This window comes from Symphalangus syndactylus, chromosome 5 (assembly GCF_028878055.3).
Source record: "Symphalangus syndactylus isolate Jambi chromosome 5, NHGRI_mSymSyn1-v2.1_pri, whole genome shotgun sequence".
NCBI lineage: Eukaryota > Metazoa > Chordata > Mammalia > Primates > Hylobatidae > Symphalangus > Symphalangus syndactylus.
Genome location: NC_072427.2, coordinates 15,469,802 through 15,493,031, shown reverse-complemented (window position 1 = coordinate 15,493,031; position 23,230 = coordinate 15,469,802). Strand labels below are relative to the sequence as shown.

At 44.7% G+C, this 23,230-nt stretch overlaps 1 protein-coding gene across 13 annotated transcripts in view; it reads right to left on the bottom strand.

The window, feature by feature from the left end:
• Window positions 1-20,754, bottom strand: part of PRC1 (protein regulator of cytokinesis 1) — a 29,261-nt gene extending 8,507 nt beyond the window's left edge. For 8 of the 13 annotated variants that reach the window (XM_055277154.2, XM_063640105.1, XM_055277153.2 and 5 more), the window contains exons 1-10: window positions 20,454-20,693; window positions 10,150-10,282; window positions 9,490-9,612; window positions 7,221-7,454; window positions 6,972-7,142; window positions 6,357-6,506; window positions 5,720-5,867; window positions 4,642-4,778; window positions 2,188-2,283; window positions 174-320 (exon numbers count right to left, since the gene is read on the bottom strand). In XM_055277154.2, the coding sequence (XP_055133129.1) occupies window positions 174-320; window positions 2,188-2,283; window positions 4,642-4,778; window positions 5,720-5,867; window positions 6,357-6,506; window positions 6,972-7,142; window positions 7,221-7,454; window positions 9,490-9,612; window positions 10,150-10,282; window positions 20,454-20,464 (1,350 nt within the window). In that variant the 5' untranslated portion in view covers window positions 20,465-20,693. Of the gene's footprint in view, window positions 1-173; window positions 321-2,187; window positions 2,284-4,641; window positions 4,779-5,719; window positions 5,868-6,356; window positions 6,507-6,971; window positions 7,143-7,220; window positions 7,455-9,489; window positions 9,613-10,149; window positions 10,283-12,790; window positions 12,869-20,453 lie in introns of all 13 variants that reach the window. The other 5 variants (XM_063640107.1, XM_055277157.2, XM_055277160.2 and 2 more) reach the window with 5 other exon arrangements.
• Window positions 20,755-23,230: the final 2,476 nt, after the last annotated feature.

Sequence of the window (23,230 nt, the reverse complement as noted above, 5' to 3'; positions counted from 1 at the left end):
TGGGATGGCAACAGAAGCAGGGCCAGGAATCTAGGCCCATGTCTCTGCAGCCAGAGCTAAAAAGAGCTGCCATGGGCTCCCTATTCAACAAACCCTGGTCCCTAGCAGAGACTATGGGCTGCTCAGATTACCTTCTTCCTCTTTTCCCAATTTGCGTTCACGTTCACACTTACTCTTTCCTGCTTGGCTCTCTCTTTCTCCAATCGATGCATCTCCCATTGTTCTGCCACATACTCCATGAATTTCTGCCCATTCACCATAAATGCCTTTGAATGTTCCTGTTCCCACAATTCAATTCGTGCCTTCAACTCTTCTTCCAGCTGAGACCAGAAACAAGGACATGTTAATTACTTCAACTCTTTAGTGCAAAGCCCAAATGCAATGTTTTCCCTAGAGAGTGACTCCTCCTCCTCAGGGCATCATTAGCCTCATTTCAGGTAGCTGGGCCCACATGGGTACAGGTCAGAGTGACCAGAAATCAAAGCCTGGGGACATTTCATTCACACAACACACAAGAGTGGAAAATGGCAAGAACCCAAAGTTTGACCACTAAGATTTTGGTGCCTGAAGTTGGAGGCAGCACAGGGAAGATCAGCAATATGAAACAGGCAGTGAACATTAGGAGTAGGACTCTGAAATCAGACTTAATGGGGTTCAATCTGGAATCGCCCTCTTTACTGGCTGTGAAGCAGTGAGCAAATTTACATTTTTTTTGAGACAGTCCCACTCTGTCACCCAGGCTGGAGTGCAGTGGCACGATCTCAGCTCACTGCAACCTCCACCTCCCGGGTTCAAGCGATTCTTGTGCCTCAGCCTCCCGCGTAGCTGGGATTACAGGCATACACCACGCGTGGTTAATTTTTGTATTTTTAGTAGAGATGGGGTTTCATCATGTTGGCCAGGCTGTTCTCAAACTGCCTCGGCCTCCCAAAGCCCTGGGATTACAGGAGTGAGCCACCACATCCGGCCAGATTTACCTAATTTCTTAGTACCTCAGTTTCCTCGTCTGTAACAATGGAAAGAATAGCAACCTCATAAGGATGTTGTAAGGATTAGATGAATTACTAAATGAGAGCATTTTGAAATGATATCCCTGACTTAACTCAAAAATGGTATTATTATTATCAAAGTGGAAAATGGTAATGGAGCCCACAGGACTCTCTCTCTCAAAAGTTTTCCTTATGTAACTGGCTGAATTGTGTTTCCCCCAAATTCAAATGTTGAAGCCTTAACCCCCAATACCTCAGAATGTGACTGTATTTGGAGACAGCGTCTTTAAAAAGAGAATTAAGGCCAGGTATCGTGGCTCATTCCTGTAATCCTAGCATTCCTGAGGCCGAGATGGGAGGATTGCTTGAGGCCAGGAGTCCAAGACCAGCCTGGTCAACATAGCGAGACCCCATCTCTTGGGGGAAAAAAAAAAAAAGAATTAGGTTAAAATGAGGTCATTAGGTGGGCCCTAATCTCATATGACTGGGAGTGTTTAGGCCACACATATTGCGGGAAAACCATGTGAACACACAGAGAAGACGACGACCATTTACAAAGCCGAGAAAGGCCTCAGAAGAAACCAACTCTGCCAATGACATGTTGATCTCAGATTTATAGCTTCTAGAGTTGTGAGAAAATAAGTTGCTGTTGTCGAAGCTGCCCAGTCCATAGTGTTTTGTTTTTTTGTTTGTTTTTTTCTTTGAGATGGAGTCTCACTCTGTTGCCCAGGCTGGAGTGCAGTGGCGTGGTCTTGGCTCACTGCAACCTCTGCCTCCTGGGTTCAAGCGATTCTCCTGCCTCAGCCTCCTGAGTAGCTGGGATTACAGGTGCCCGCCACCACGCCTGGCTAAATTTTGTATTTTTAGTAGAGACCAGGCTGGTCTTGAACTCCTGACCTCATGATCAAGACCAGGCTGGCCTTGAACTCCTGACCTCGTGATCCGCCTGCCTCGGCCTCCCAAAGTGCTGGGATTACAGGCGTGAGCCACCACACCCGGCCTGTAGGGCTTTATTATGGCAGTCCTAGCAAACGAATACACCTTGATATGCAGTTGCTTATACTAAATATATAACTTATTATCTCTGCCTAAGCTTTGAAGAAAATAGTTTTGGGGCTAAACAATAGAAAGAAAAAGACATACAAATAGTGAGGTATCTTTGTAACCAAGCACCAAAAACCCTTAGCAACATTATTACCTTGGGCAGCATTTTCTGGAGCTTGGCTCGTTGTTTTTCTTCTTTTAGAAGATTTCCTCCTCGGTTTGTAAATCGATTTGGATCTGAAGCTTTTCTCTGTGAAAAGTACATTTTAATTAGTGGAAAACATGGCACCATGAGACCAATAACTTCTGCTAAGATTCTTTGTTCTCGTCAGGCACGGTGGCTCACGCCTGTAATCCCAGCACTTTGGGAGGCCGAGGTGGGCGGATCACCTGAGGTCGACAGTTCGAGACCAACCTGGCCAACATGGCGAAACCCCATCTCTACTAAAAATAAAAAAATTAGTGAGCGTGATGGTGTGCACCTGCAGTCCCAGCTACTCAGGAGGCTGAAGCAGGAGAATCACTTGAACCTGGGTGGCGTGCAGTGAGCCGAGATTGTGCCACCGCACTCCACCCTGAGCAACGAGCGAGACTCAAAAAAAAAAAAAAAAAGTAAATTGTTAAAGCTTCTCATTCTTTTTAACTTTTCTTTTTGTTAACTTTTCTGTTTTTGACTGTCTTCTTTCTAGTCAAGTAATGCAGTGGGAGTGGGAGAGGAACAAATCTGTAACTGGCTGTGATCATTGAGTTATAAACACCACTACACTCGGAGCAGCATGTATTTTCTTTTAGAACATATACGGTATATCAGAATAGTAATCCAAGTATATAGCTTGTAATTATAAATTAGGTGTGTATACTCAAAAATAGGGGCACATAGGCAGAAAAATTTAGAAGATATTCTTGAAAATTAAATTGTTTCCCTTCCATACTGCTTGATTGGTGACAGCCAATAGTTACTAAAGAGGATGGTAATTCATTTCTTGTTTTCTTCTTAAATATTTGCTTGTCAACAAAGGTTGCTGCCTTTGCTCCTTATTTATGTTTTTTTTTTTTTTTTTTTTTGAGACGGAGTCTCACTCTGTTGCCCAGGCTGGAGGCTGGAGTGCAGTGGTGCGATGATCTCGGCTCATTGCAAGCTCCACCTCCCGGGTTCATGCCATTCTCCTGCCTCAGCCTCCCGAGTAGCTGGGACTACAGGCACCCGCCACCATGCCCAGCTAATTTTTTTGTATTTTTTTAGTAGAGACGGGGTTTCACTGTGTTAGCCAAGATGGTCTCGATCTCTTGACCTCCTGATCCGCCCGCCCCGGCCTTCCAAAGTGCTGGGATTACAGGCGTGAGCCACCATGCCTGGCCTCCTTATTTATGTTTACTCTTCTTGTTGTAACCAGAAGTAAAGAATAACTGAGGACAGAGACATCTGTTCTTAAGCAGCTGTAAGATATCCCATAGTTCTCTCTACTTCTGGGTCCTAGTTTGCTGCCTGTAAACTTGAAGGAGTTGAATTCAGATTCTCTGAAGGCCCTCTGAGCTCTAACAGGGCCACCATGAACCCGAGAACAAGGTCTCCCTCAATCTGTGCCCTACACGCCTCACTTGCTTTACCACAGTCCCTGAGCTCTAAAATGCTCTGAAGGAACCCATCCATGCTGCCTATCAGAAGAAAAGGAATCAATACCCATGCAATATTCTAAGCATAGCAAAAGCTGGAATGGTAGAGAATGTTAGTTGCCTGCCCCAACATCCATTCTTCTCTCCTTCCTTAGTTTAACAGAACCAGAATTTACCTGGGGCAGCAATTCACCCAGCCTCACCAGCAGGTGACAAAGCATGTGAGCCACGGTGCTGTGAAGAGAGCCGGGAAGAGCTCTTGAAGGAGTGAGGGGCAATGCCTTCTTTGTTCCTTCCTCCACCACACTGTATGACATGTGCCATTGGGCCAGGCATGGTGGCTCACGCCTGTGATCCCAGCACTGTGGGAGGCCGAGGTGGGCAGATCATCTGAAGTCAGGAGTTTGAGACCAGCCTGGCCAACATGGTGAAACCCCATCCCTACTAAAAATACAAAAAATTAGCTGGGCATGGTGGTGCATGCCTGTAATCCCAGCTACTCGGGAGGCTGAGGTAGGAGAATCGCTTCAACCTGTGAGGTGGAGACAAGATCGTGCCATTGCACTCCAGCCTGGGCAACAAGAGCGAAACTCCACCTCAAAAAAAAAAAAAAAAAAAAGTGCCATTAGGGTGGGAGCTCTAGCAGCCATCCTGGCCCTGAAGATGAGGTCCACCCTTAGTGGTGGGGGAGCGCCCTGGGCCAGAGAAGCCTGGGGTCCTGCTCACTGTGCAGATCTGCCATGCCTGCCCCACACTGCCCACCTCTGAACCTCATTCATGCAAGAAATGCCTACTTTATTTAAGCCATTAATTTTGGGCTTTTCTCTTAAAAGACCCTGTAGATAAGCATACCAAATAGAGGCAGTCAGCAGAAATTCAGAGAGAATGATAAAGATGAGGTATCAAAAGCCTGGCAAAGAACAAAGCTAACTGGACTGATTCCGTACCTGGCATGCTTTCTTAACAGTTAAAAACACAAAAACTAAGGCAATACCTCAAACTCTAAGAAAAGCCTCCAGGTTTCTTCCCACTTCTGGACACCTTCAAAGAGTTCCTTGTGAACTTCATAGTAGTTTTTTAACCGCACAATCTCAGCATCGTGGAGCTGGAGCAGACTTTCTGTGTAGTCCTCTGCAAAATACAGGCCCAGTAGTTTAAAACAATTCCTCTAGTATTTAGTATCCAATTTTACGAATCCCCCATTCCCTAAAATGGAAATAGATTCTTTCCTTATAGTAAACTGATACAGGAAGAGGCGTGTGTGTGTGTGTAATAGATATATAGTGGTTAATAAAAACCAGCTTTGTCACAATCAGCTTGGGGGACTAGGGCCTAAGAGACTAGGATAGAGACTAAAATAATGTCAAAAATCTGCATCATCTCTTGCCTTGTCTTCGGTTTCTTTCATATTCTGCTTTTCTGTCTTGCCCAACCAGTAGAGGGGTGGATCACAGAAAATGTGCAGAAACATCTGTTGAATTTAGTTGGGATAGCTTCATCTTTATATTCAGTTCAGTTCAGACTAGAATTCACTGGGCTCCAGGAGTCAAGCTCCTTTTGGCTCAAACGTAGGCTCTGGCATTTACCACTCTATGTCTCTGGGTTAAATTACTCAGCATTTATGTGCTTTAGTATCCTTACCTCTTGAGGATTCTGTGAAATCATATTAAGGGTTTGACACTGCACCTGGCAAAAAGTAAGCACCTGATAAAAACTTAAGCTTCACAGCTAGAGGCTACCATGACATATTGCTTCAGAAAGCAAGAGACCAATATTTCCCAATAACATTTGCAAATGCTTTTTCATACAGGAATGGCAGTTATGCTAAATGTCTTGAAAAGGTGGCTTTATCTGTTCAGAAGAGGAAATACTTCCTGTTGAATGTCTGGATGTCTTAAAAACTAGTGAACAGGCCACATGAAAACCCCACTTTTGGCTGGGTGTGGTGGCCCAAGACTTTGGGAGGCCAAGTTGGGAGGACTGTTTGAGCCTAGGAACTTGAGACTAGGCTGGGCAACAGAGTAAGACCTGTCTCCAAACAAACAAACCAAAGACCTCACTCCTGTACTAACCAGCACAGAAAGGGGTAAAAGCTTGTCTCTGCTCCTGGCTATAAAAACACTGGTCCCAGTACTGAACCAGCTCCACTCGAATTGCCTCAATCACTTTCTTCATGTTTTGCATTTTCAGTTCTTCCAACCGATCCACTTCTAATTGCAGCTGAAAGAAAGAAACTTGTTAAAGGTGGCTGTCATACTTTTATATTCACTAAGGTTTGCAAAAGTTCCCACCCTTTTAAGTAAAATTATAATGCAAAGCCACAAAGGTATTATAAATCAACACTACTTTTTTTTTTTTTTTTTTTTGAGACAGGGTCTCACTCTCTCACCCAGACTGGAGTGCAGTGGTGTGATTTTGGCTCACTGCAACCCTCCGCCTCCCAGGCTCAAGTGATTCTCCTGTCTCAGCCTCCCAAGTAGCTGGGATCACAGGCGCTTGCCACTACCACTGGCTAGTAGATACAGGGTTTCGCCATGTTGTCCAGGCTGGTCTGGAACTCCTGACCGCAAATGATTCACCCGCCTTGGCCTCCCAAAGTGCTGGGATTAGAGGCACGAACCACTGAGCCTGGCCAAATCAACAGTCTTTATGACTAACACAGAAGTGCTAAGAGAAGACTACTGTCCCAGTACCCACTGGGTTTCTTACCGCTTTCCGGACCTTGGCCTTTGACCCAGACATAATGGTGGCCACAGCTTCTCTTTCTTCTTCAGGTATTTGCAACCTGTCCCAGAGCTCTCGGATTTGAACACGAAGCCCCTCACACACTGCTTCATTTTGTGATTTCTGCATTTCCAGCTACAGCATAGAAAGCCAGTGTCACTCACAGCAAAGCAGCAGCACAGGGGCTAGCCCTCCAGCCTCCCGCAAAGAAATGTCTGGACCCATGGGTAGAGGAGACACTTTCATGAGAGTTCAAAGTAGCATGTTTTCATGCCTCCTAAACACAAGCTGTAAGGCTGTCAGGATCTCAGACCCCGAGAATTAGCATTCAAATTTAGAACTGAAAAAAATTTTAATTAAACACTAGTCTAATTCAAATGATTAATATTATTTCATCTATAATTTCATTTTCTTGGAGCTAAAGGTTTTTTAACTGTTAAACAAAAATCAAGGTTGTATATCATATATTACTATCCTTAGCTTCCCTCATTCTCTTACCTTATGTTGTCTCCTTATTTAAGACTGAAGAAACAGCTGTCAGTTTTGTTCAAACTGCTATATACTACGGAGATCCTAGGACATAATTTGAGAAGACAGTACCTGCCGTAGCAACTTTTGTAGTGTTGCAATATTCTCCAAAGACAAACAAAAGGCATCTTCGTCTTCACACACCACATCTCTTTCAAAGCTTGTGTCTGGGGTGTGGTCTAATTCTTCCATACACAGTATGATCTGTCTCTTTATACTGACAAACTCCTCACGCCTAGAAGCCTTTAAAACAAAGCAATTACAAGATACCTAGAGGAAAACCAAAGTGACTTTTAGGAAGTACAAATGTAGGCAGTGTACCTTTGTTTCCCTCAAAGTTGTCACATGTTGCCTGAACTGGTTCAGCTCTTCTAAGCTGGGCACTGAGGCACTGTCAATATCATAGTGGGGCATACAAAGAATTTCACACAGTTCTTGATCTTGCTCTTGAAGTAGCTTCAGTTCCTGTTTTCTCTCCTTTTTCTGTTTTCGCATCAACTCCACTTGGGTGCGCAAATCCTTTTCTAGTTGCAAGATGGTTGTCTCTCCTTCTTCCTGAATAAGACAATGTACCACTGTTAAAAGATTCCAAGTGAATTCCTTCAAAGGAAGAGAAGGACAACATAAGGCGTGGACGACAGACTTTCAGTTAAACTTACAAGTAAGTCAACTCATGGTCAACAGAATATGGCACAAAGAGGGTCTCCTAAGGAAGGTTCCAGTGAGGAAAGATGAATAAGTACCAGGGTACTTTCCCCCCCAATTTTAAAACTTGTGGTAGAATAAATATAACATAAAATTTACCATCTAACCATTAAGTATATAGTTCAGTGGTATTAAGTACAGTTATATTGTTGTGCAATCATGACCATCACCTCCAAAACTCATTTCCTCTTGCAAAAAAGAAATTTCATACTCAATAAGTCCCCATTTTTTCCCTTCTCCAAGCCTGGCAACCACCATTCTACCTTTTGTCTCTATGATTAGACTACTCCAGGCACCAGGCACTTTTATAAAACGTGTAAATTGGCAGCCAGGCACGGTGGCTCACGTCTATAATCCTAGCACTTCGGGAGGCCAAGATGGGCGGACCACGAGGTCAGCAGTTCGAGACCAGCCTGGCCAACATGGTGAAACCCCATCTTTACTAAAAATAGAAAAATTAGCCAGGCATGGTGGCAGACACCTGTAATACCAGTTACTCGGGAGGCTAAGGCAGGAAAATCGCTTGAACCCGGGAGGCGGAGGTTGCAGTGAGCCGAGACCACACCATTGCATTCCAGCCTGGACGACACAGTGAGACTCTGTCTCTAAATAAATAAATAAATAAATAAATAAATAAATAAAATAGTAAATTGGCTGGAAAGCTTGCTTTGGGTTAGCTATAGGGTGGCATGCCTAGCTCATATCTAAATACTCATCCTGCTAATCCTATGAACATCGTCTCACCTTACCAACAAAATCCCATCTGATAGTCCCTGTTCTACTCCTAACTGGTTAACAAGGAAAAAAAAAGTGGCATTTTTTATAGACATATAAATTTTTCTTAAATGTCCTATACATTTACACAATTTCATTTAACATTGTGAACTAGGAACATCAGGTAACTTAAAGGAGATGTATCATTGTACACCTCACTTCTCGCCCAATTTCACATCGAATGTGAAAAAAGAAACTATGTCCAAAATCAATTATATTTATGACATTTATGTTGACTCCAGGAAACTCCGCTTCATGTTCTCTTCTGCCTGATTGCTCTTGGCTACCAGGTATGAATTATCCTTTGCCCTTTAAAGGTGGTCTCCCCCCTAAGCTAACTCCAAATAGATATCCAGGCAGGTCTTCCTGTAACAGGAAGAGGGATCTGAGAACCTTATGGGTGTACTCATTATCTTTCCAAGCTCCACATCTGTCCTAATTTTTATGATCCTGGCACTATTTTTAGGGGTTTAAGCAGAGATTTTCAGGACCCCATCAGTTATTCATTTCATCCTCGCTGGTGTCCTCACTCAAGTCCCTGACTTGCAGTGGACCACAATATAGCCACTTCTCAGCTCCATACCAAAATGGATATCATGGCATGCTCTGAAATGGACTATGCACTCCAGTATTCCAGCTTTTGAGACATTTCTTCTGAAGAAGCCATTTTGGCTGGTTCAGTGGTATGCAGCTTCTGGGTATGATAAAACCCACAAAGGTTGGTTTTTTCATAGTATTCCTTTTAATCATTAGTTACTTTTGTTCCTGTTTTCATTTTCTTTCAGAGAAAGAACAGTGCAGCACCATCTAGCCTACCTTTTTCTCAGAGTTTATAAAAAAAAAAAAAATCACATTTCCTAGAAAGCAAAACTATGGTAAGCAGCTTCTTTTTGATCATCTATTAGTTGCTTCACCTCTTACCAGGGCGACTCTCCACAGAGGTGAGAATTACTCTGCTAGGCCTAATTAACTACACAACATGTTTTCCCCACTTCTTACGTCTAGCTCCATCCCTACAAGGAAGCCTTCCATCTGCAGGCCCAAGTCAACATTACTTTCTACGTCTCAGGCCCCAGACAGATCCCCAGAGACCCTGTGGGCTGCCACGGACCTGAAATGGCTCAACACGTAACTCGCTGCACAGAGTGTTCAGCTCTTTCTGACAGACGGATATGCTTTTGATGAGTCTTTCCTTCAGGCTTTCCTCTTCAGCAATCATCATATCCAGGAGTTCCTACAAGAGGGAAAACAGTCCATAAGTTTGGGGCAATGGAGGAAAAAAACTCCCAACACAAATACCAAACTCCTCAAATTTCTTTTTTTCTTTGAGATGAAGTCTCGCTCTGTTGCCCAGGCTGGAGTGCAATGGTGTGCTCTTGGCTCACTGCAACCTCTATCTTCCGGGTTCAATAGATTCTCCTGTCTCAGCCTCCTGAGTAGCTGGGATTACAGGTGCTCACCACCATGCCCAGCTAATTTTTTTATTTTTAGTAGAGACGGAGTTTCACCATGTTGATCAGGCTGGTCTTGAACTCCTGACCTCAAGCAATCCATGCGCCTCGGCCCCCAAAGTGCTGGGATTACAGGCATGAGCCACCGCACTCAGCCTCCTCAAATTTCAAGAAAGGACTTCAAAACCAAACCAAACCAAACAGGAAGAGCCTGTGCTATCCTAATGCTGATGATCACATGTCCCTTCTGTATGCTATCTCGGGTGAGAACCAACATCCTTACCCTGGTCCAATGCAGAGACCAGTACTATTCAACCCACCTTGATATGCTTCTTTACCACCTCAGTTCTTTGTAACCGCTGGTCCTCTGGAATCCCAATTAGCTCCCATATTTCCCGAAGGTGATTTAGGGCTTTCTGCAGACATACTATGGACTCCTCCGCCAGCACCTCACTGAAAACCAAAAACTAAGGCCTGTTAGTTACATCAGTCACAGCCTCTGGACTAAAAGCACTATTTTCAAGAACTAAAAAGACTAGCTCCTCAGTGGCCTCGAGAAAAAAAAAAATTGAAAACAAGCATTCAGCTTAATTCACCTTTAACCACTCCCCATCCCTTTTCCTACCAAATGCCACTAGCAATGCAAGATTTCATATCATATTATATCATGGAAGTTCAACCTTCTGGACTTTCAACAATGATCTACCTATGGAAGTATAATACAGAATTATAAATACTTTTACTAAAGAAAAACCAGACAAAAATGTTGGTAAAATAAACTAACACAAGAACTTGCTGGTGAGAAACTCCTACAAAATATCTGGTAATTTATTACTATTTTTCGGTGTTTTTTTTTTGTTTTTTGTTTTTTTTTTTTGAGACAGCATCTTGCTCTGTCGCCCAGGCTGGAGTGCAGTGGTGCGATTTTGGCTCACTGCAACCTCTACCTTTTGTGTTCAAATGATTCTCCTGACTCAGCTTCCCGAGTAGGTGGGACTACAGGCACGTGCTACCACGCCCAGCTAATTTTTGTATTTTTAGTAGAGATGGGGTTTCGCCATGTTAGCGAGGTGGGTCTCGAGTTCCCGGCCTCAAGTGATCCGCCCTCCTCAGCCTTCCAAAGTGCTAGAATTACATATGTGGAGCCACCGTGCCTGGCCATTTTATTTATTTTTCTTTTCTTTCTTTTTTTTTTGAGACAGAGTCTCGCTCCGTTGCCCTGGCTGGAGTGCAGTGGTGAGATCTCAGCTCGCTGCAACCTCTGCCTCCCAGGTTCAAGTGATTCTCCTGCTTCAGCCTCCCAAGTAGCTCCGATTACAGGCGTGTGCCACCACGCCCAGCTAATTTTTGTATTTTTACAAAAACACAAAAATCCACCCACCTCGGCCTCCCAAAGTGCTGGGATTACAGGCATGAGCCACTGTGCCCGGACTAGTATTTTTAAATTACAACTGGCAGCTCAAAGAATCGCTAAAGTTAAAAAGCCACTGAGATGGGGTTTCACCATGTTGGCCATGCTGGTCTCGAACTCCTGACCTCAAGTGATCCACCTGCCTCAGCCTCCCAAAGTGCTGGGATTACAGGCATGAGCTACCACGCCTGGCCTATTCTTCTTAAATTACAACTAGCAGCTCAAAGAATGGCTAAAGTTAAAAAGACAGCATTAAGTGTTGGTGAGTATATAGAAAAGTGAGAACTTTCATATGCTGCTGGCATGGTGTAAATTGGTACAACTATTTTAAAAACTGTTGGCAGTCTATCTACTAAAGCTGAACCCAGCAGTTCTACCTCTACATACATACCTAGCAGAAATGAACACATACGTTCACCAAAGACATATATGGGAATGGTTAGAGAAGCACTACTCATAATAGCATGGAAACAGAAACAGCCTAGATGTCTATCAACAGAATGAATAGTACATTCCTACAAGGCACTAATATGGCAATGAAAATGAACAAACCGGCTGGATGCAGTGGCTCACACCTGTAATTCCAGGACTCTGGGAGGCCGAGGGGAGCAGATCACTTGAGGTCAGGAGACCAGCCTGGCCAACATGGGGAAACCCCATCTCTACTAAAAACACAAAAAATTAGCTGGGTATGGTGGTGCGCCTGTAATCCCAGCTACTGGGGAGGCTGAGGCAGGAGAATCGCTTGAACCTGGGAGGCGGGGTTTGCAGTGAGCCGAGGTTGCAGCGAGCCAAGTTCGTACCACCGTACTCCAGCTTGGGCGACAGAGCGAAACTGTCTCAAAAAAGAAAATGAACACACTACACATGATATGGATAAAGCTCAAATTATTATTTTTCTATTTTATTTATTTATTTATTTATTTTACTTTTTTGGGGTGATGAAATAGTTCTAGATCTTGATGGCGATTATATAACAGTATACAATTGAAACTACCTGTGGCCGGGCGCGGTGGCTCACGTTTGTAATCCCAGCACTTTGGGAGGCCGAGGCGGGCGGATCACGAGGTCAGGAGATTGAGACCACGGTGAAACCTCGTCTCTACTAAAAATACAAAAAAAAATTAGCTGGGCGTGGTGGCGGCCACCTGTAGTCCCAGCTACTCGGAGAGGCTGAGGCAGGAGAATGGCGTGAACCCGGGAGGCGGAGCTTGCAGTGAGCCGAGACTGCGCCACTGCACTCCAGCCTGGGCGACAGAGCAAGATTCCGTCTCAAAAAAAAAAAAAAAAGAAACTACCTGTAAAGCAAGTCTGTTTTACTGTGTATGAATTATACCTCAAATCTTTTCGTTTTTTTAATGAAGTAAAAGAAACAACTAAAAAAAAGTTGTAAGGGGAAGGAAGAGAAAGGAAAAAAAACCCCACACTTTAGGCTGAGCAAAAGTCACCAGATATGCAAGTGTGTATCACTATGTGATTCCATTGACAGAGAGTTCAAAAACAGGCAAAAACTGGCCAGGCACAGTAGTTCAAGCCTGTATTCCTAGTACCTTGCAAGGCCGAGGCAGGAGGACTGGTTGAGCCCAGGAGTTTCAGATCATCCTGGGCAACATAGTGAGACTCTGTGTCTACAAAAAAAAAAATAAAATAAAAAAAAATTAGCTGGGCACGGTGATGTATGCCTATAGTCCCAGCCACTCAGGAGGCTGAGGTGGGAGGATTGCTTGAGCCTGAGAGGATGAGGCTGCAGTGAGCTGTGATCACTGCACACCAAAGCAACACCCTATCTCAAAAACGAAAACAAAAAAGCAAAAACAAAACCAGGCCAAACTAATCTATGCTTTCAGAAGTCAGGATAGTGGTTCTTTTGGCTCAGGGGAGGCAGTGACTGGTAGAGGGCTTCTGGGTTGCTGCTTACACAGGTGCATCAACTGTGAAAAATTCACTGAGTTTACACTTGATTTCTGTACGTTTCTGAATGTATGTTATTCTTCAATTACCAAAAGCTTATTTTAACAAAAAATTATTTATCTAAAATACGAATTTAACTGGCTTCTGTATCTTTTAAGAAAAGCTTACTTTAAAAATTATAACCATTAGTCTGCTTTACAGAACATTTAAAGAATAGAAATTTTTCTCCCTTTTCTTAGGTATAACAGGACAACTAAGACTGCCCTGGCACCAGAGAAACTACAATCTAGATGTGCTCTGCTTCTACTCGGCCGAGAAGCCTGCAGCAAATCACTTAAACACTTAAGCTCTTTGTGTGCCATCCACACCCAATTGGAACTAGAGACTTTCATTAGCCCCTTTCTGTCTCAGAGCTTTCGGTGGTTCTACAAGTCACCAGCCTGGATCTCTTACGATGTGTCTCTCCAAAGCTGTTAATACATTCACATCCAAAATATCTCCAGCCACGAAATCCCAGTTTAGAGGTTGCCCGTCCTTGTTGAAGAAACATTTCTACACAAATACCTGTTACCTATACCAGATGGCCATACCAATACCCAAATACTGACAAATGTTTAAAAGAATTTACTGTACTCCCTTCACTTTAGAAATTTTTTTTTTTTTTTTTTTGAGACGGAGTCTCGCTCTGTCGCCCAGGCTGGAGTGCAGTGGCGCAATCTCGGCTCACTGCAAGCTCCGCCTCCCGGGTTCACGCCATTCTCCTGCCTCAGCCTCTCCGAGTAGCTGGGACTACAGGCGCCCGCCACCACGCCCGGCTAATTTTTTTGTATTTTTAGTAGAGACGGGGTTTCACCATGGTCTCGATCTCCTGACCTCATGATCCGCCCGCCTCGGCCTCCCAAAGTGCTGGGATTACAAGCGTGAGCCACCGCGCCCGGCCTAGAAATGTTAACAGTTCAAGTCCAACAGAACTTAAAGGAAAAAAAGAGAAATGTTAACAGTAAGTAAGGCATTTGTTTAACATAATCCCAACTAAAGTCCAACTAAAGAGCTTCCCCAGGCAAACACTCCTTTTGCACTTCATTTTGAAGACACAAGAATGCACAAGTTAAAATCCTAATATTACCATTTTATTAAAAATAACTTTTAAGATCCAATCTGTGGCCAATATTCGATCTGGATGCAAAACCCTGGCTTCCAGACAGGCCAGCCGGGGGCACTGCTCTGAAGGTCATTACTTAAGTATCCCAGTCTCCTCAGTCTGACAGACCTACCCCTGCCCAGCCAATCTCCATATAACAGCTAGTTGTTCATAATAATAAATCCCATCAGATCCCTGCTTAACTACTCCCCTTCAAAGGCCCCACTGCCCTCAGGAAATATTTCAATCACCTTCTGTGGAAAGGCCTTCTAAAACCTCTCTCCGAGTCTGTCTGCTAATCTCTCCCACTTGACACTCCCCAGGTCTCTGGCCAACTAAACTTCCTGGGCATTTCCTGAACAGCGCCCCTCAATAAACCACATGCAGCTCTCATTTTCTGATGCCACCGTGCTTTGTACATTTGGTTCTGTCTATATGCCACCACCTCCTATGGAGAGCTGTGGACTTGTCACTCACTTACCATTTCCCCCCCAGCCCCCTAGTAGACCATAAACTCAAGGGCAAGGACCACCACATCTTATTCATCTTCATTTTACCACACCCTAACTCACAGTAGTTGTTCAATAGATGTAAAATTAATGGCCCTGAATTCCTGCCAAAGGGTCCTATGCTCCTAACCTACCTAACCTAATAGAGGTATTATGCACTCTGGATCCTGACGAAGGTTTACAAGCAGGGCTGCCTATCTCTGTAACACATCTAGAAGGTAAAGTGATCGTTTTTCTGAATAAAAAAAATCTAGCACAATGGGCAAAGAATCTGAATAGACATTTCTCCAAAGAAGATATAAAAATGGCCAATAAGCGCATGAAAAGATGCTCAATATTAGTCATTAGGGAAATGCAAATCAAAACCACTTCATAGCCAACAGGATGGTATAATAAAAAAAAATAGCAAAAAGTATTGGTGAGAATCCAGAGGAACTAGAACCCTCAGACACTGCTTGTGGGCATGCAAGATGGTACAGCCTCTTTGGAAAATAGTCTGGTCGTTCTTCAGTTGTTTTTTTGTATTTTGAGACAGGGCCTCACTGTCACCTGGGCTGGAGTGCAGTGGTGTGATCATAGCTCAATGCAGCCTCAACGCCCCGGGCTCAAGCAATTCTCCCACCTTAGTCTCCCAAGTAGCTGGGACCACAGACATGCCATCATGCTTGGCTAATTTTTTTTTTTTTTTAAGGTTTGCCATGTTGCTCAGGCTGGTCTTGAACTCCTGGGCCCAAGCAATCCTCCCACCTCGGCCTCCCAAAGTGTTGGGATTACAGACATGAGCCACTGCACCCAGCCCCTCAGTTTAACAGAGTTCATATAACCCAGCAATTTTATTACTGGGTATTTGCCCAAAAGAAATGAAAACACATTTATACGAAAACTACACAAATGTTTATAGTAGCATTACTTATAATAGCCAAAAAGTGAAAAAAAAAATACAAATGGCCATCAACTTATTAATGGGTAAATAAAATGTAGTATATAGCCATACAATGGAATATTATTTGGCAATAAACCTTGAAAACATTATGCTAAGTCAAAGAAGCAAGTCACAAAAGACCAGAGCTATGGTTCCGTTTATATGAAATATCCAGAATAGGTAAAAAGTAGATTTGGGGTTTGTATGGTTTTTTGAGACAGGGTCTCCCTCTTTCACCTAGGCTGGAGTGCAGTAACACGATCATGGCTCACTGCAGCCCCAACTTCCTAGGCTCAGGTGATCCTCCCACCTGAGCCTCTGGAGTAGCTGGGACTACAGATGTCAGCCACCATACCCAGCTAACTTAAACAAAAAAACTTCTTTTTTAGGCCGGGCGCGGTGGCTCACTCCTGTAATCCCAGCACTTTGGGAGGCCAAGACCGGCGGATCACGAGGTCAGGAGTTTGAGACGAGCCTGGCCAATATGGTGAAACCCTGTCTCTACTAAAAATACAAAAATTAGCTGGGTGTGGTGGTGGGCACCTGTAATCCCAGCTACTCGGGAGGCTGAGGCAGGAGAAGTGCTTGAATCCGGGAGGTGGAGGTTGCAGTGAGCTGAGATCGCGTCACTGCACTCCAGCCTGGGTGACAGAGTGAGACTCCATCTCAAAAAAATAAAATAAAATAAAATAAATAAATAAATAAAAATAAATACCTTTTTTTTTTTTTTTTTTGGTAGAGGTAGAGTCTCCCTATGTTGCCCAAGCTGTTCTTGAACTCCTGGGCTCAAGTAGTCCTCCTACCTTGGGCTCCCAAAGTGCTGGAATTATAGGTGTGCGCCACCTTGCCTAGATGAAAAGTAGATTTGTAGTTGGGGCTGGGGAGAATTTGGACCATGGGGTGAAAGGGGATTGACTGCTAATGGGATTTTAAAGGGGTGATAAAAATGTTCTAAAATTGATTGCAGTGATGATTGCACAACTCTGAATATTCTGAAAATCACTAAAATTACACAATTTAAGTACATTGTATGGTATGTGGATTATACCTCAGAGCTGTTATTAAAAATATCTTGGCACATAATCTAAAACTTTTTTGGTTTTTCTTTTTTTTTTTTTTTTTGAGACAGAGTCTCAGTCTGGCACCCAGGCCGGAGTGCAATGGCGTGATCTCAGCTCACTGCAACCTCTGCCTCCTGGGATCAAGCGATTCTCCTGCCTCAGCCTCCTGAATAGCTGGGATTACAGGCACACGCCACCACGCCTGGCTAATTTTTGTATTTTTAGTAGAGACGGGGTTTCACCATGTTGGTCAGGCTGGTCTCAAACTCCTGACCTCGTGATCCAACCGCCTCGGCCTCCCAAAGTGCTGGGATTACAGGCGTGAGCCACTGTGCCCGGCCCATAATCTGAAATGTTTTTGATTTGTGACTTCATTGAAAAACTTACAGATTTTTACTATGGCCGGGCACGGTGGCTCATGTGTGTAATCCCAGCACTTTGGGAGGCCAAGGCAGGCGGATCACCTGAGATCAGGAGCTCAAGACAAGCCTGGCCAACATGGTGAAACCCCACCTCTACTAAAAATACAAAAATTAGCTGGGTGTGGTAGTGAGTGCCTGTAATTCCAGATACTCAGGAGGCTGAGGCAGGAGAACCACTTGAACCCAGTGAACCCAGGAGGCGGAGGTTGCAGTGCGCTGAGACTGTGCCATTGCACTCCAGCCTGGGCAACAGAGCAAGACTGTCTCCAAAAAAAAAAAAAAAAAAAAAAAAATTTTACTAATATATAACGCATTTAATTTGGCCTGTTGGAAATGGGTGTTTGGAATTACCAAACACCCGTTATTATTATTCTAGTTAGAGACAGTTCCTGTAAGAGGATCATTTTCAAAGAATTAAAAACATTTCTCACTCTTCCTAACATTCAAATTGTACTGAACTTAATTTTTTTTTTTAACTTAAATCTTGTATCATCCTTGACACTTCTTTCTTATATGCCTGCCATTAGCATTATCTACACAAGACAGGCAGAATCTCACTCCTCCTGACCTCTGCTGCTACCACTACCACCCCCACCCTGGTCCAGGTCACCACCACCAACTTTTTGCTGTATGGTAGGGGCCTCTTAACTGGTCTCCCTGCTTCGATGCTGGCCTCCTTAAGTCTATTGTCAACACAGGAGCCCCAAGTCCTAATCTTCTACTCAGAACCCTCCAATGACTTGCCATCTCACTCTAAGGAAAAGCCTTTGACTTTCCAAAGACCTGTGGAGCTCCATTCCATCTGAAAGCCATTTCTTTTGATCTCAGTGCTCATTCTATTCGTGTCACAGTGACCTCCTTGCTCTTTCTGGAACATAACAGGCGCCATCCCTGCTTAGGGCACTTTGATTTGCTGATTCCTCTACCTAGATCTCTTTTCCCCCATGCTGCATGGCTTCGCCGTTTTCCTTCTTAGGTCTTTGCTCAGAGATCACCTTCTCAGGGAGGCCTTTGCTGACCCATCTCTTTAAAACCACAACCCCCCTTCCTACACCTTCAGTACTTCTTATCCCCTTGATTTCTCTACATAGCACTTATCACCATTTAAGACTAACTTATTTATTACACTCCTCTTTTACTATTAGAATATAAACTCTGTGAGAGCAGGGATGCCACTTTTGCTCACTGCTACATCCCCAACACTTGGAATGGTTCCTTGTATATAACAAACATTCAAGAAGTACTTTTCTTTTCTTTTTTAGTATAAATTATTATTTTTTAAATAGAGACAGGGTCTTGCTATGTTGCCCAGGCTGGTCTTGAACTCCTGGGCTCAAGTCATCCTCCCACCTTGGCCTCCCAAAGTGCTGGGATTACAGGTGTGAGCCACTGTGCCGGGCCCAAGAAGTCTTTTTGAATGAATAATGTGACATTTCAAAAAAGTTGTATGATCTTAAGATGCTTCAGAGCAATCATTATGAACAATTATCATGATACACTTAAATACTCCCTGGCTAAACTGTTTCAGGTAATCCCCTAAAAGGAGCAAGTCTGAGTTTTTTTTTAGACTCACTGAAAAAATCAGAGTGCATACAAAGACTACCACTCAAGGACACAAAGGTTGTAAAATGAGTCAGTTTTTCCAGTCCTGAACATAAATCACTGGACTGGAAGATATCTCACAGTGGTCCTCTAAATTGTTTCCTACCTTCAGGCAGCCTTCACTGATCCACTGCCCTATTTTTTCTTAGCACTCCAGAGAAGGAGCTTTGTTGATCTCCTGTACAACCTGTTTCGGGGATCGATAACCATAATTAATTCTGGCCGGAGTTTCGTTTGAGCCTCAGAGGTCAAAGCTGCAGTGAGCAATCTCGCCACCGCACTCCAGCCTGGGTGACAGAGTGAGACCCCGTCTCAAAAAAAAAAAAAAAGAAAAAAAGTTAATTATATGCATTAGCCTGGAACCAACATTAAAGGGTAACTTTTTCTCCTGCTTCATTCAATCCCTTGATAGAGGAGATGCCTACATAATTCATAAACTGTTAATGGACTTTTTTTTTTTTTTTAAGAGACGTAGTCTCACTCTGTCGCCCAGGCTGGAGTGCAGTGTTGAGATGTCGGCTCATGCAACCTCTGCCTCCTAGGCTGAAGCGATTCTCCTGCCTCAGCCTCCTGAGAAGCTGGGGGTACAGGCGCGCCACCAGGCCCGACTAATTTCTGTATTTTTAGTTAAGACGGGGTTTCACCATGTTGGCACTCAATTCTCATTATTCTGAGGGCAAGCATTTGAAAACGACTGATCAGAATTAGTGATCATGAAATGAAGAATCTTACAAAGCCTTAGAACAATCAGTTCCACCAAAAACTACAAATTATTTAACGCTGTTTCATCACAAAACTTCATCCACAACTTTCAGAAAATAAAGTTAATATTTGGAAGTCACAAGGTTGGTAAGTGGCAGTGTCACCGTCTGGTCCCAATTTCAAGTCGTACAGTCCCTCCCCAACAATGCCTAGGAAGTTATTAAAACGACCGGAAAAGAATTCCATAATCTGTTTCTTAACTTGCAAAGAAACAAACTATCTTTCCAATTCGAACAAAACGTTAACACCGCTGGCCAGATATAAAGAAAAATAACGGGCGGGGCACGGTGGCTCGCGCCTGTAATCCCAACACTTTGGGAGGCGGAGGTGGCAGGATCACTTGAAGCCAGGAGTTCGAGACCAGCCTGGCCAACATAGGGAGACCGCGTTTCCACAAAAATAAAAAAAAATAAAACAAAGAAAAACAACGATAAATAAACTTAACAACTTTAAAGAGAAGCCACGACCGCAGAAGGTTTACAACGAGTCATCTGCGCCAAGAAGCGGCACCTGAGACGCCGCGGGCGGGGAGGGTGGGGTCCAAGCGCCAGCGCTGACCGCCTGGGTGGAGGCCGCCCCGGGCCACCGGCCTCGACCGCCCTGCCGCGTCCGGGCACCGGCGCTCAGCCCCCACCCGGGCGTCTGAGCCTACGGGCACCCGCGGCCGCCGGGGGACAGCGCGTCAGGTCTCACAGCCGCGGCCCTCGCACTGGCTCGCCGCCTCCAGACCCTGCCCCTCAGCGCCCCCGGCCTCACTCGACGCCGACTGCCGTGACGATCTAGGCCCGGGACCCTCCACGGGTCCCGCACCCCTGAACAGGCCCCGCACCCAAGACGGGCGTCGCTCCCTCCCGCGTCCCCTCGATTTCCCCGCAACCCGCACCTTCTCCTCATGGCGGACGCTCTAAGCAGCCGTGAGTCCAGGTCCAGACCTACTCCACACGGCCCCGAGAGCAACAACCACCTGCAAACACCGGCGATGTCACTCCGGGTAGCCGCTCAGCGAGCCGTTGAGCCCCGCAAAATTTCAAACCGCGCCACGGGGCGAAGCCTCGTCGCGATTGGCGTCGCTTCCCGTCGCTCCAAGAAAATCCCCGCCCCTCGGGCTGAAGTCGCGGGTGCGTAATCGGGGTGGGGGGACTCGCGAGCAGGGCCTGAGAAGCGCTGGAGTGGCGGCGGGGGATGACGTCACTGTCTGTGAGTGGCCGGGCGTGGCCTGCACCTCCCGCTTCCCTCGCTTGGCCGCAGCCTCAAGGGACTCCTCTCCAGAGCCGGCTACGTCATCGGAACACGCCGCCCCTCCTCGCCCTGCGCAGTTTGGATTCGAAGCGCGCCGGCGGGGAAGGAGTTGAGAGCACCGCGGCTGCCTGGCTTCCCTGAGTCCCGGCCGCCCGGAACGGGCGCGGGGATGAATAGGAAAGTTAGCGCCTAGTTTCCCTCGCTCATCCAAGAAGCGAAGCTTGGAATCGATCTTTGGTCGGACTCCTCCCCAGATGTAAGAAGCCATACACTAAAGGGGAAGGGAAGGAACATTGAGTCCTGCTTATGAGCCTGGAACGTTTCAACGCCAGTTATCCCATTTAACTTCCACAATCCTGTATGGCAAGTATTGTCGCCATTGCAGAGGAAACGCAAAAAGATTTGAATGATTTGCCTAAGTCACCTGATCAAATTAGATGAGTTTCTAAATCGTTACATGAAAAATTTAAAACTCAAAATAGACATTAAAGTACTTTTGTAGCCTCCTTTCTTCGATGAACATGTTACATCCCTAAATGCTTATATATCACATTTTTTTCCCAGTGATTGATGGTGGCATAATATCCTGGTGTGTAGATATCTCGCCTATTCTGCTATTGATATTTAGATAATAATTTAAAAGATAAGGCTGGGCTGAATATCTTCATACAGAAATCTTTATGTATGTATGTATTTATAAATGCATCCTGCGTTTTCGTACGGCTGATTCATAGAGGTGTAATTACTGAATGCTCCCTTTATTAATTTGCCTTCTGCACAAAGCCTCACCGGAAAAGTACCCTCCTTTTGTTACCCTCAGCAGGGCTGAATTCTATTGTACTTTTAAAAATCTTTGCTCATTTTGTAGGTAAAATAATAATACTGGCATTTCCTTGTTTGGCACTTGATTATAACTGAAATTGCACATTTTTCGTGTTTATTGGCCAACTGTAACTTAGGTGAATCCTCTTCATATGCCTTTTCCCTAAAGGTAAAGGATGCTTGTTTGCTTCACCTTCAGAACCATATTTTTCTTATTTTCAGAAAAACTTCATTGGTGCTTTCAATGTTCTTTTTTTTTTTTAATTGAGAAGGAGTCTCCCTCTGTCACCCAGGCTGAAGTGCAGTGGCCCAATCTCAGCTCACTGCAACCTCCGCTACCTGGGTTCAAGCAATTCTTGTGCCTCAGCTTCCCGAGTAGCTGCCACTACAGGCACGCACCACCATGCCTGGATACTTTTTTTTTGTATTTTTAATAGAGACGGGGTTTCGCCATGTTGGCCAGGCTGGTCTTGAACTCTTGACCTCGGGTGATCTGCCTGCCTCGGCCTCCCAAAGTGCTAGGATTACAGGTGTGAGCCACCGTGCCGGGCCCAGAATGATCATTATTCTATAGGAAGAATACTTTTGATGATCCAGTAACTCAGGTTTTGATTTTCTTTCTTCCTTTTAGTAAGTGGCAGCACTGTGGAATGGGGAACAGATGGAAGAATGAGCAGCTGGGAGGGACACTCTTGCAAAAACCCAGGCAAGAGACAATAAAGACCTCTGTCATAGGGATGGTGAGAAGATGAACTAGAGACATTTAGAAATAAGAACCAATAGCACAAGGGAACCAGCTGAAGGTGGGGCATAGAAAGAAAAAATCTGAGGTCAAGAATACAATTTTTTGCTCATTTGAACAAAGTTTGGGAATACAGGAAGAAGAGCAGATTGAAGGATTCAAGTAGGGACAGGAGCTTCCACTCATGAGTTTATTTTGTACATGCTGAGTTTGAAGTGCCTGTGGAATGACCAGGTAGGAAATACTTGTGTGGCACTAAGGAGTGAGATGAAAGCTTGAGTTCTGGAAGTGGATGACAACAAAGGACAGAAAGAGGGGAGGTGTCAGCAAATGGGATGAGCAGAGAGGAGTAATCAAAGAACAACCTAAGAGACTATGGGAGGACAAAGAAAGGGTATTATGGAAGCTGAATAAGACAATTTCAAGGAAAGCATAGTCATCAGTGAGATCAAGTTGGAAGAGGCCTGAAAAGAGGCCACTAATGTAGATGGTTGTAATTCCTTTTTTTTTTTTTTTTTTTGAGACAGGGTCACAGCTTACTGCAGCCTCGACCTCCTGGGCTCAAAGGATCCTCCCACCTCAGCCTCCTCAGTAGCTAGGAATACAGGTGTGTGCCACCACCCTCGGCTAATTTTTTTATTATTCGTAGAGATGGGGTCTTGCCATGTTATCCAGGCTGGTCTCAAACTCCGGGGTTCAAATGTTCCCCTTGCCTCGGCTTCCAAAAGTGCAGTGATTACAGGCGTGAGCCACAGCACCTGGCCTATATTTCATCATTTTTAAAAGGTAAAGAGAGAGAGAGAAAGGCTACTAGCATCAGCAATGAGGAGGGTGCTGGCACATTTATAGGAGCACTG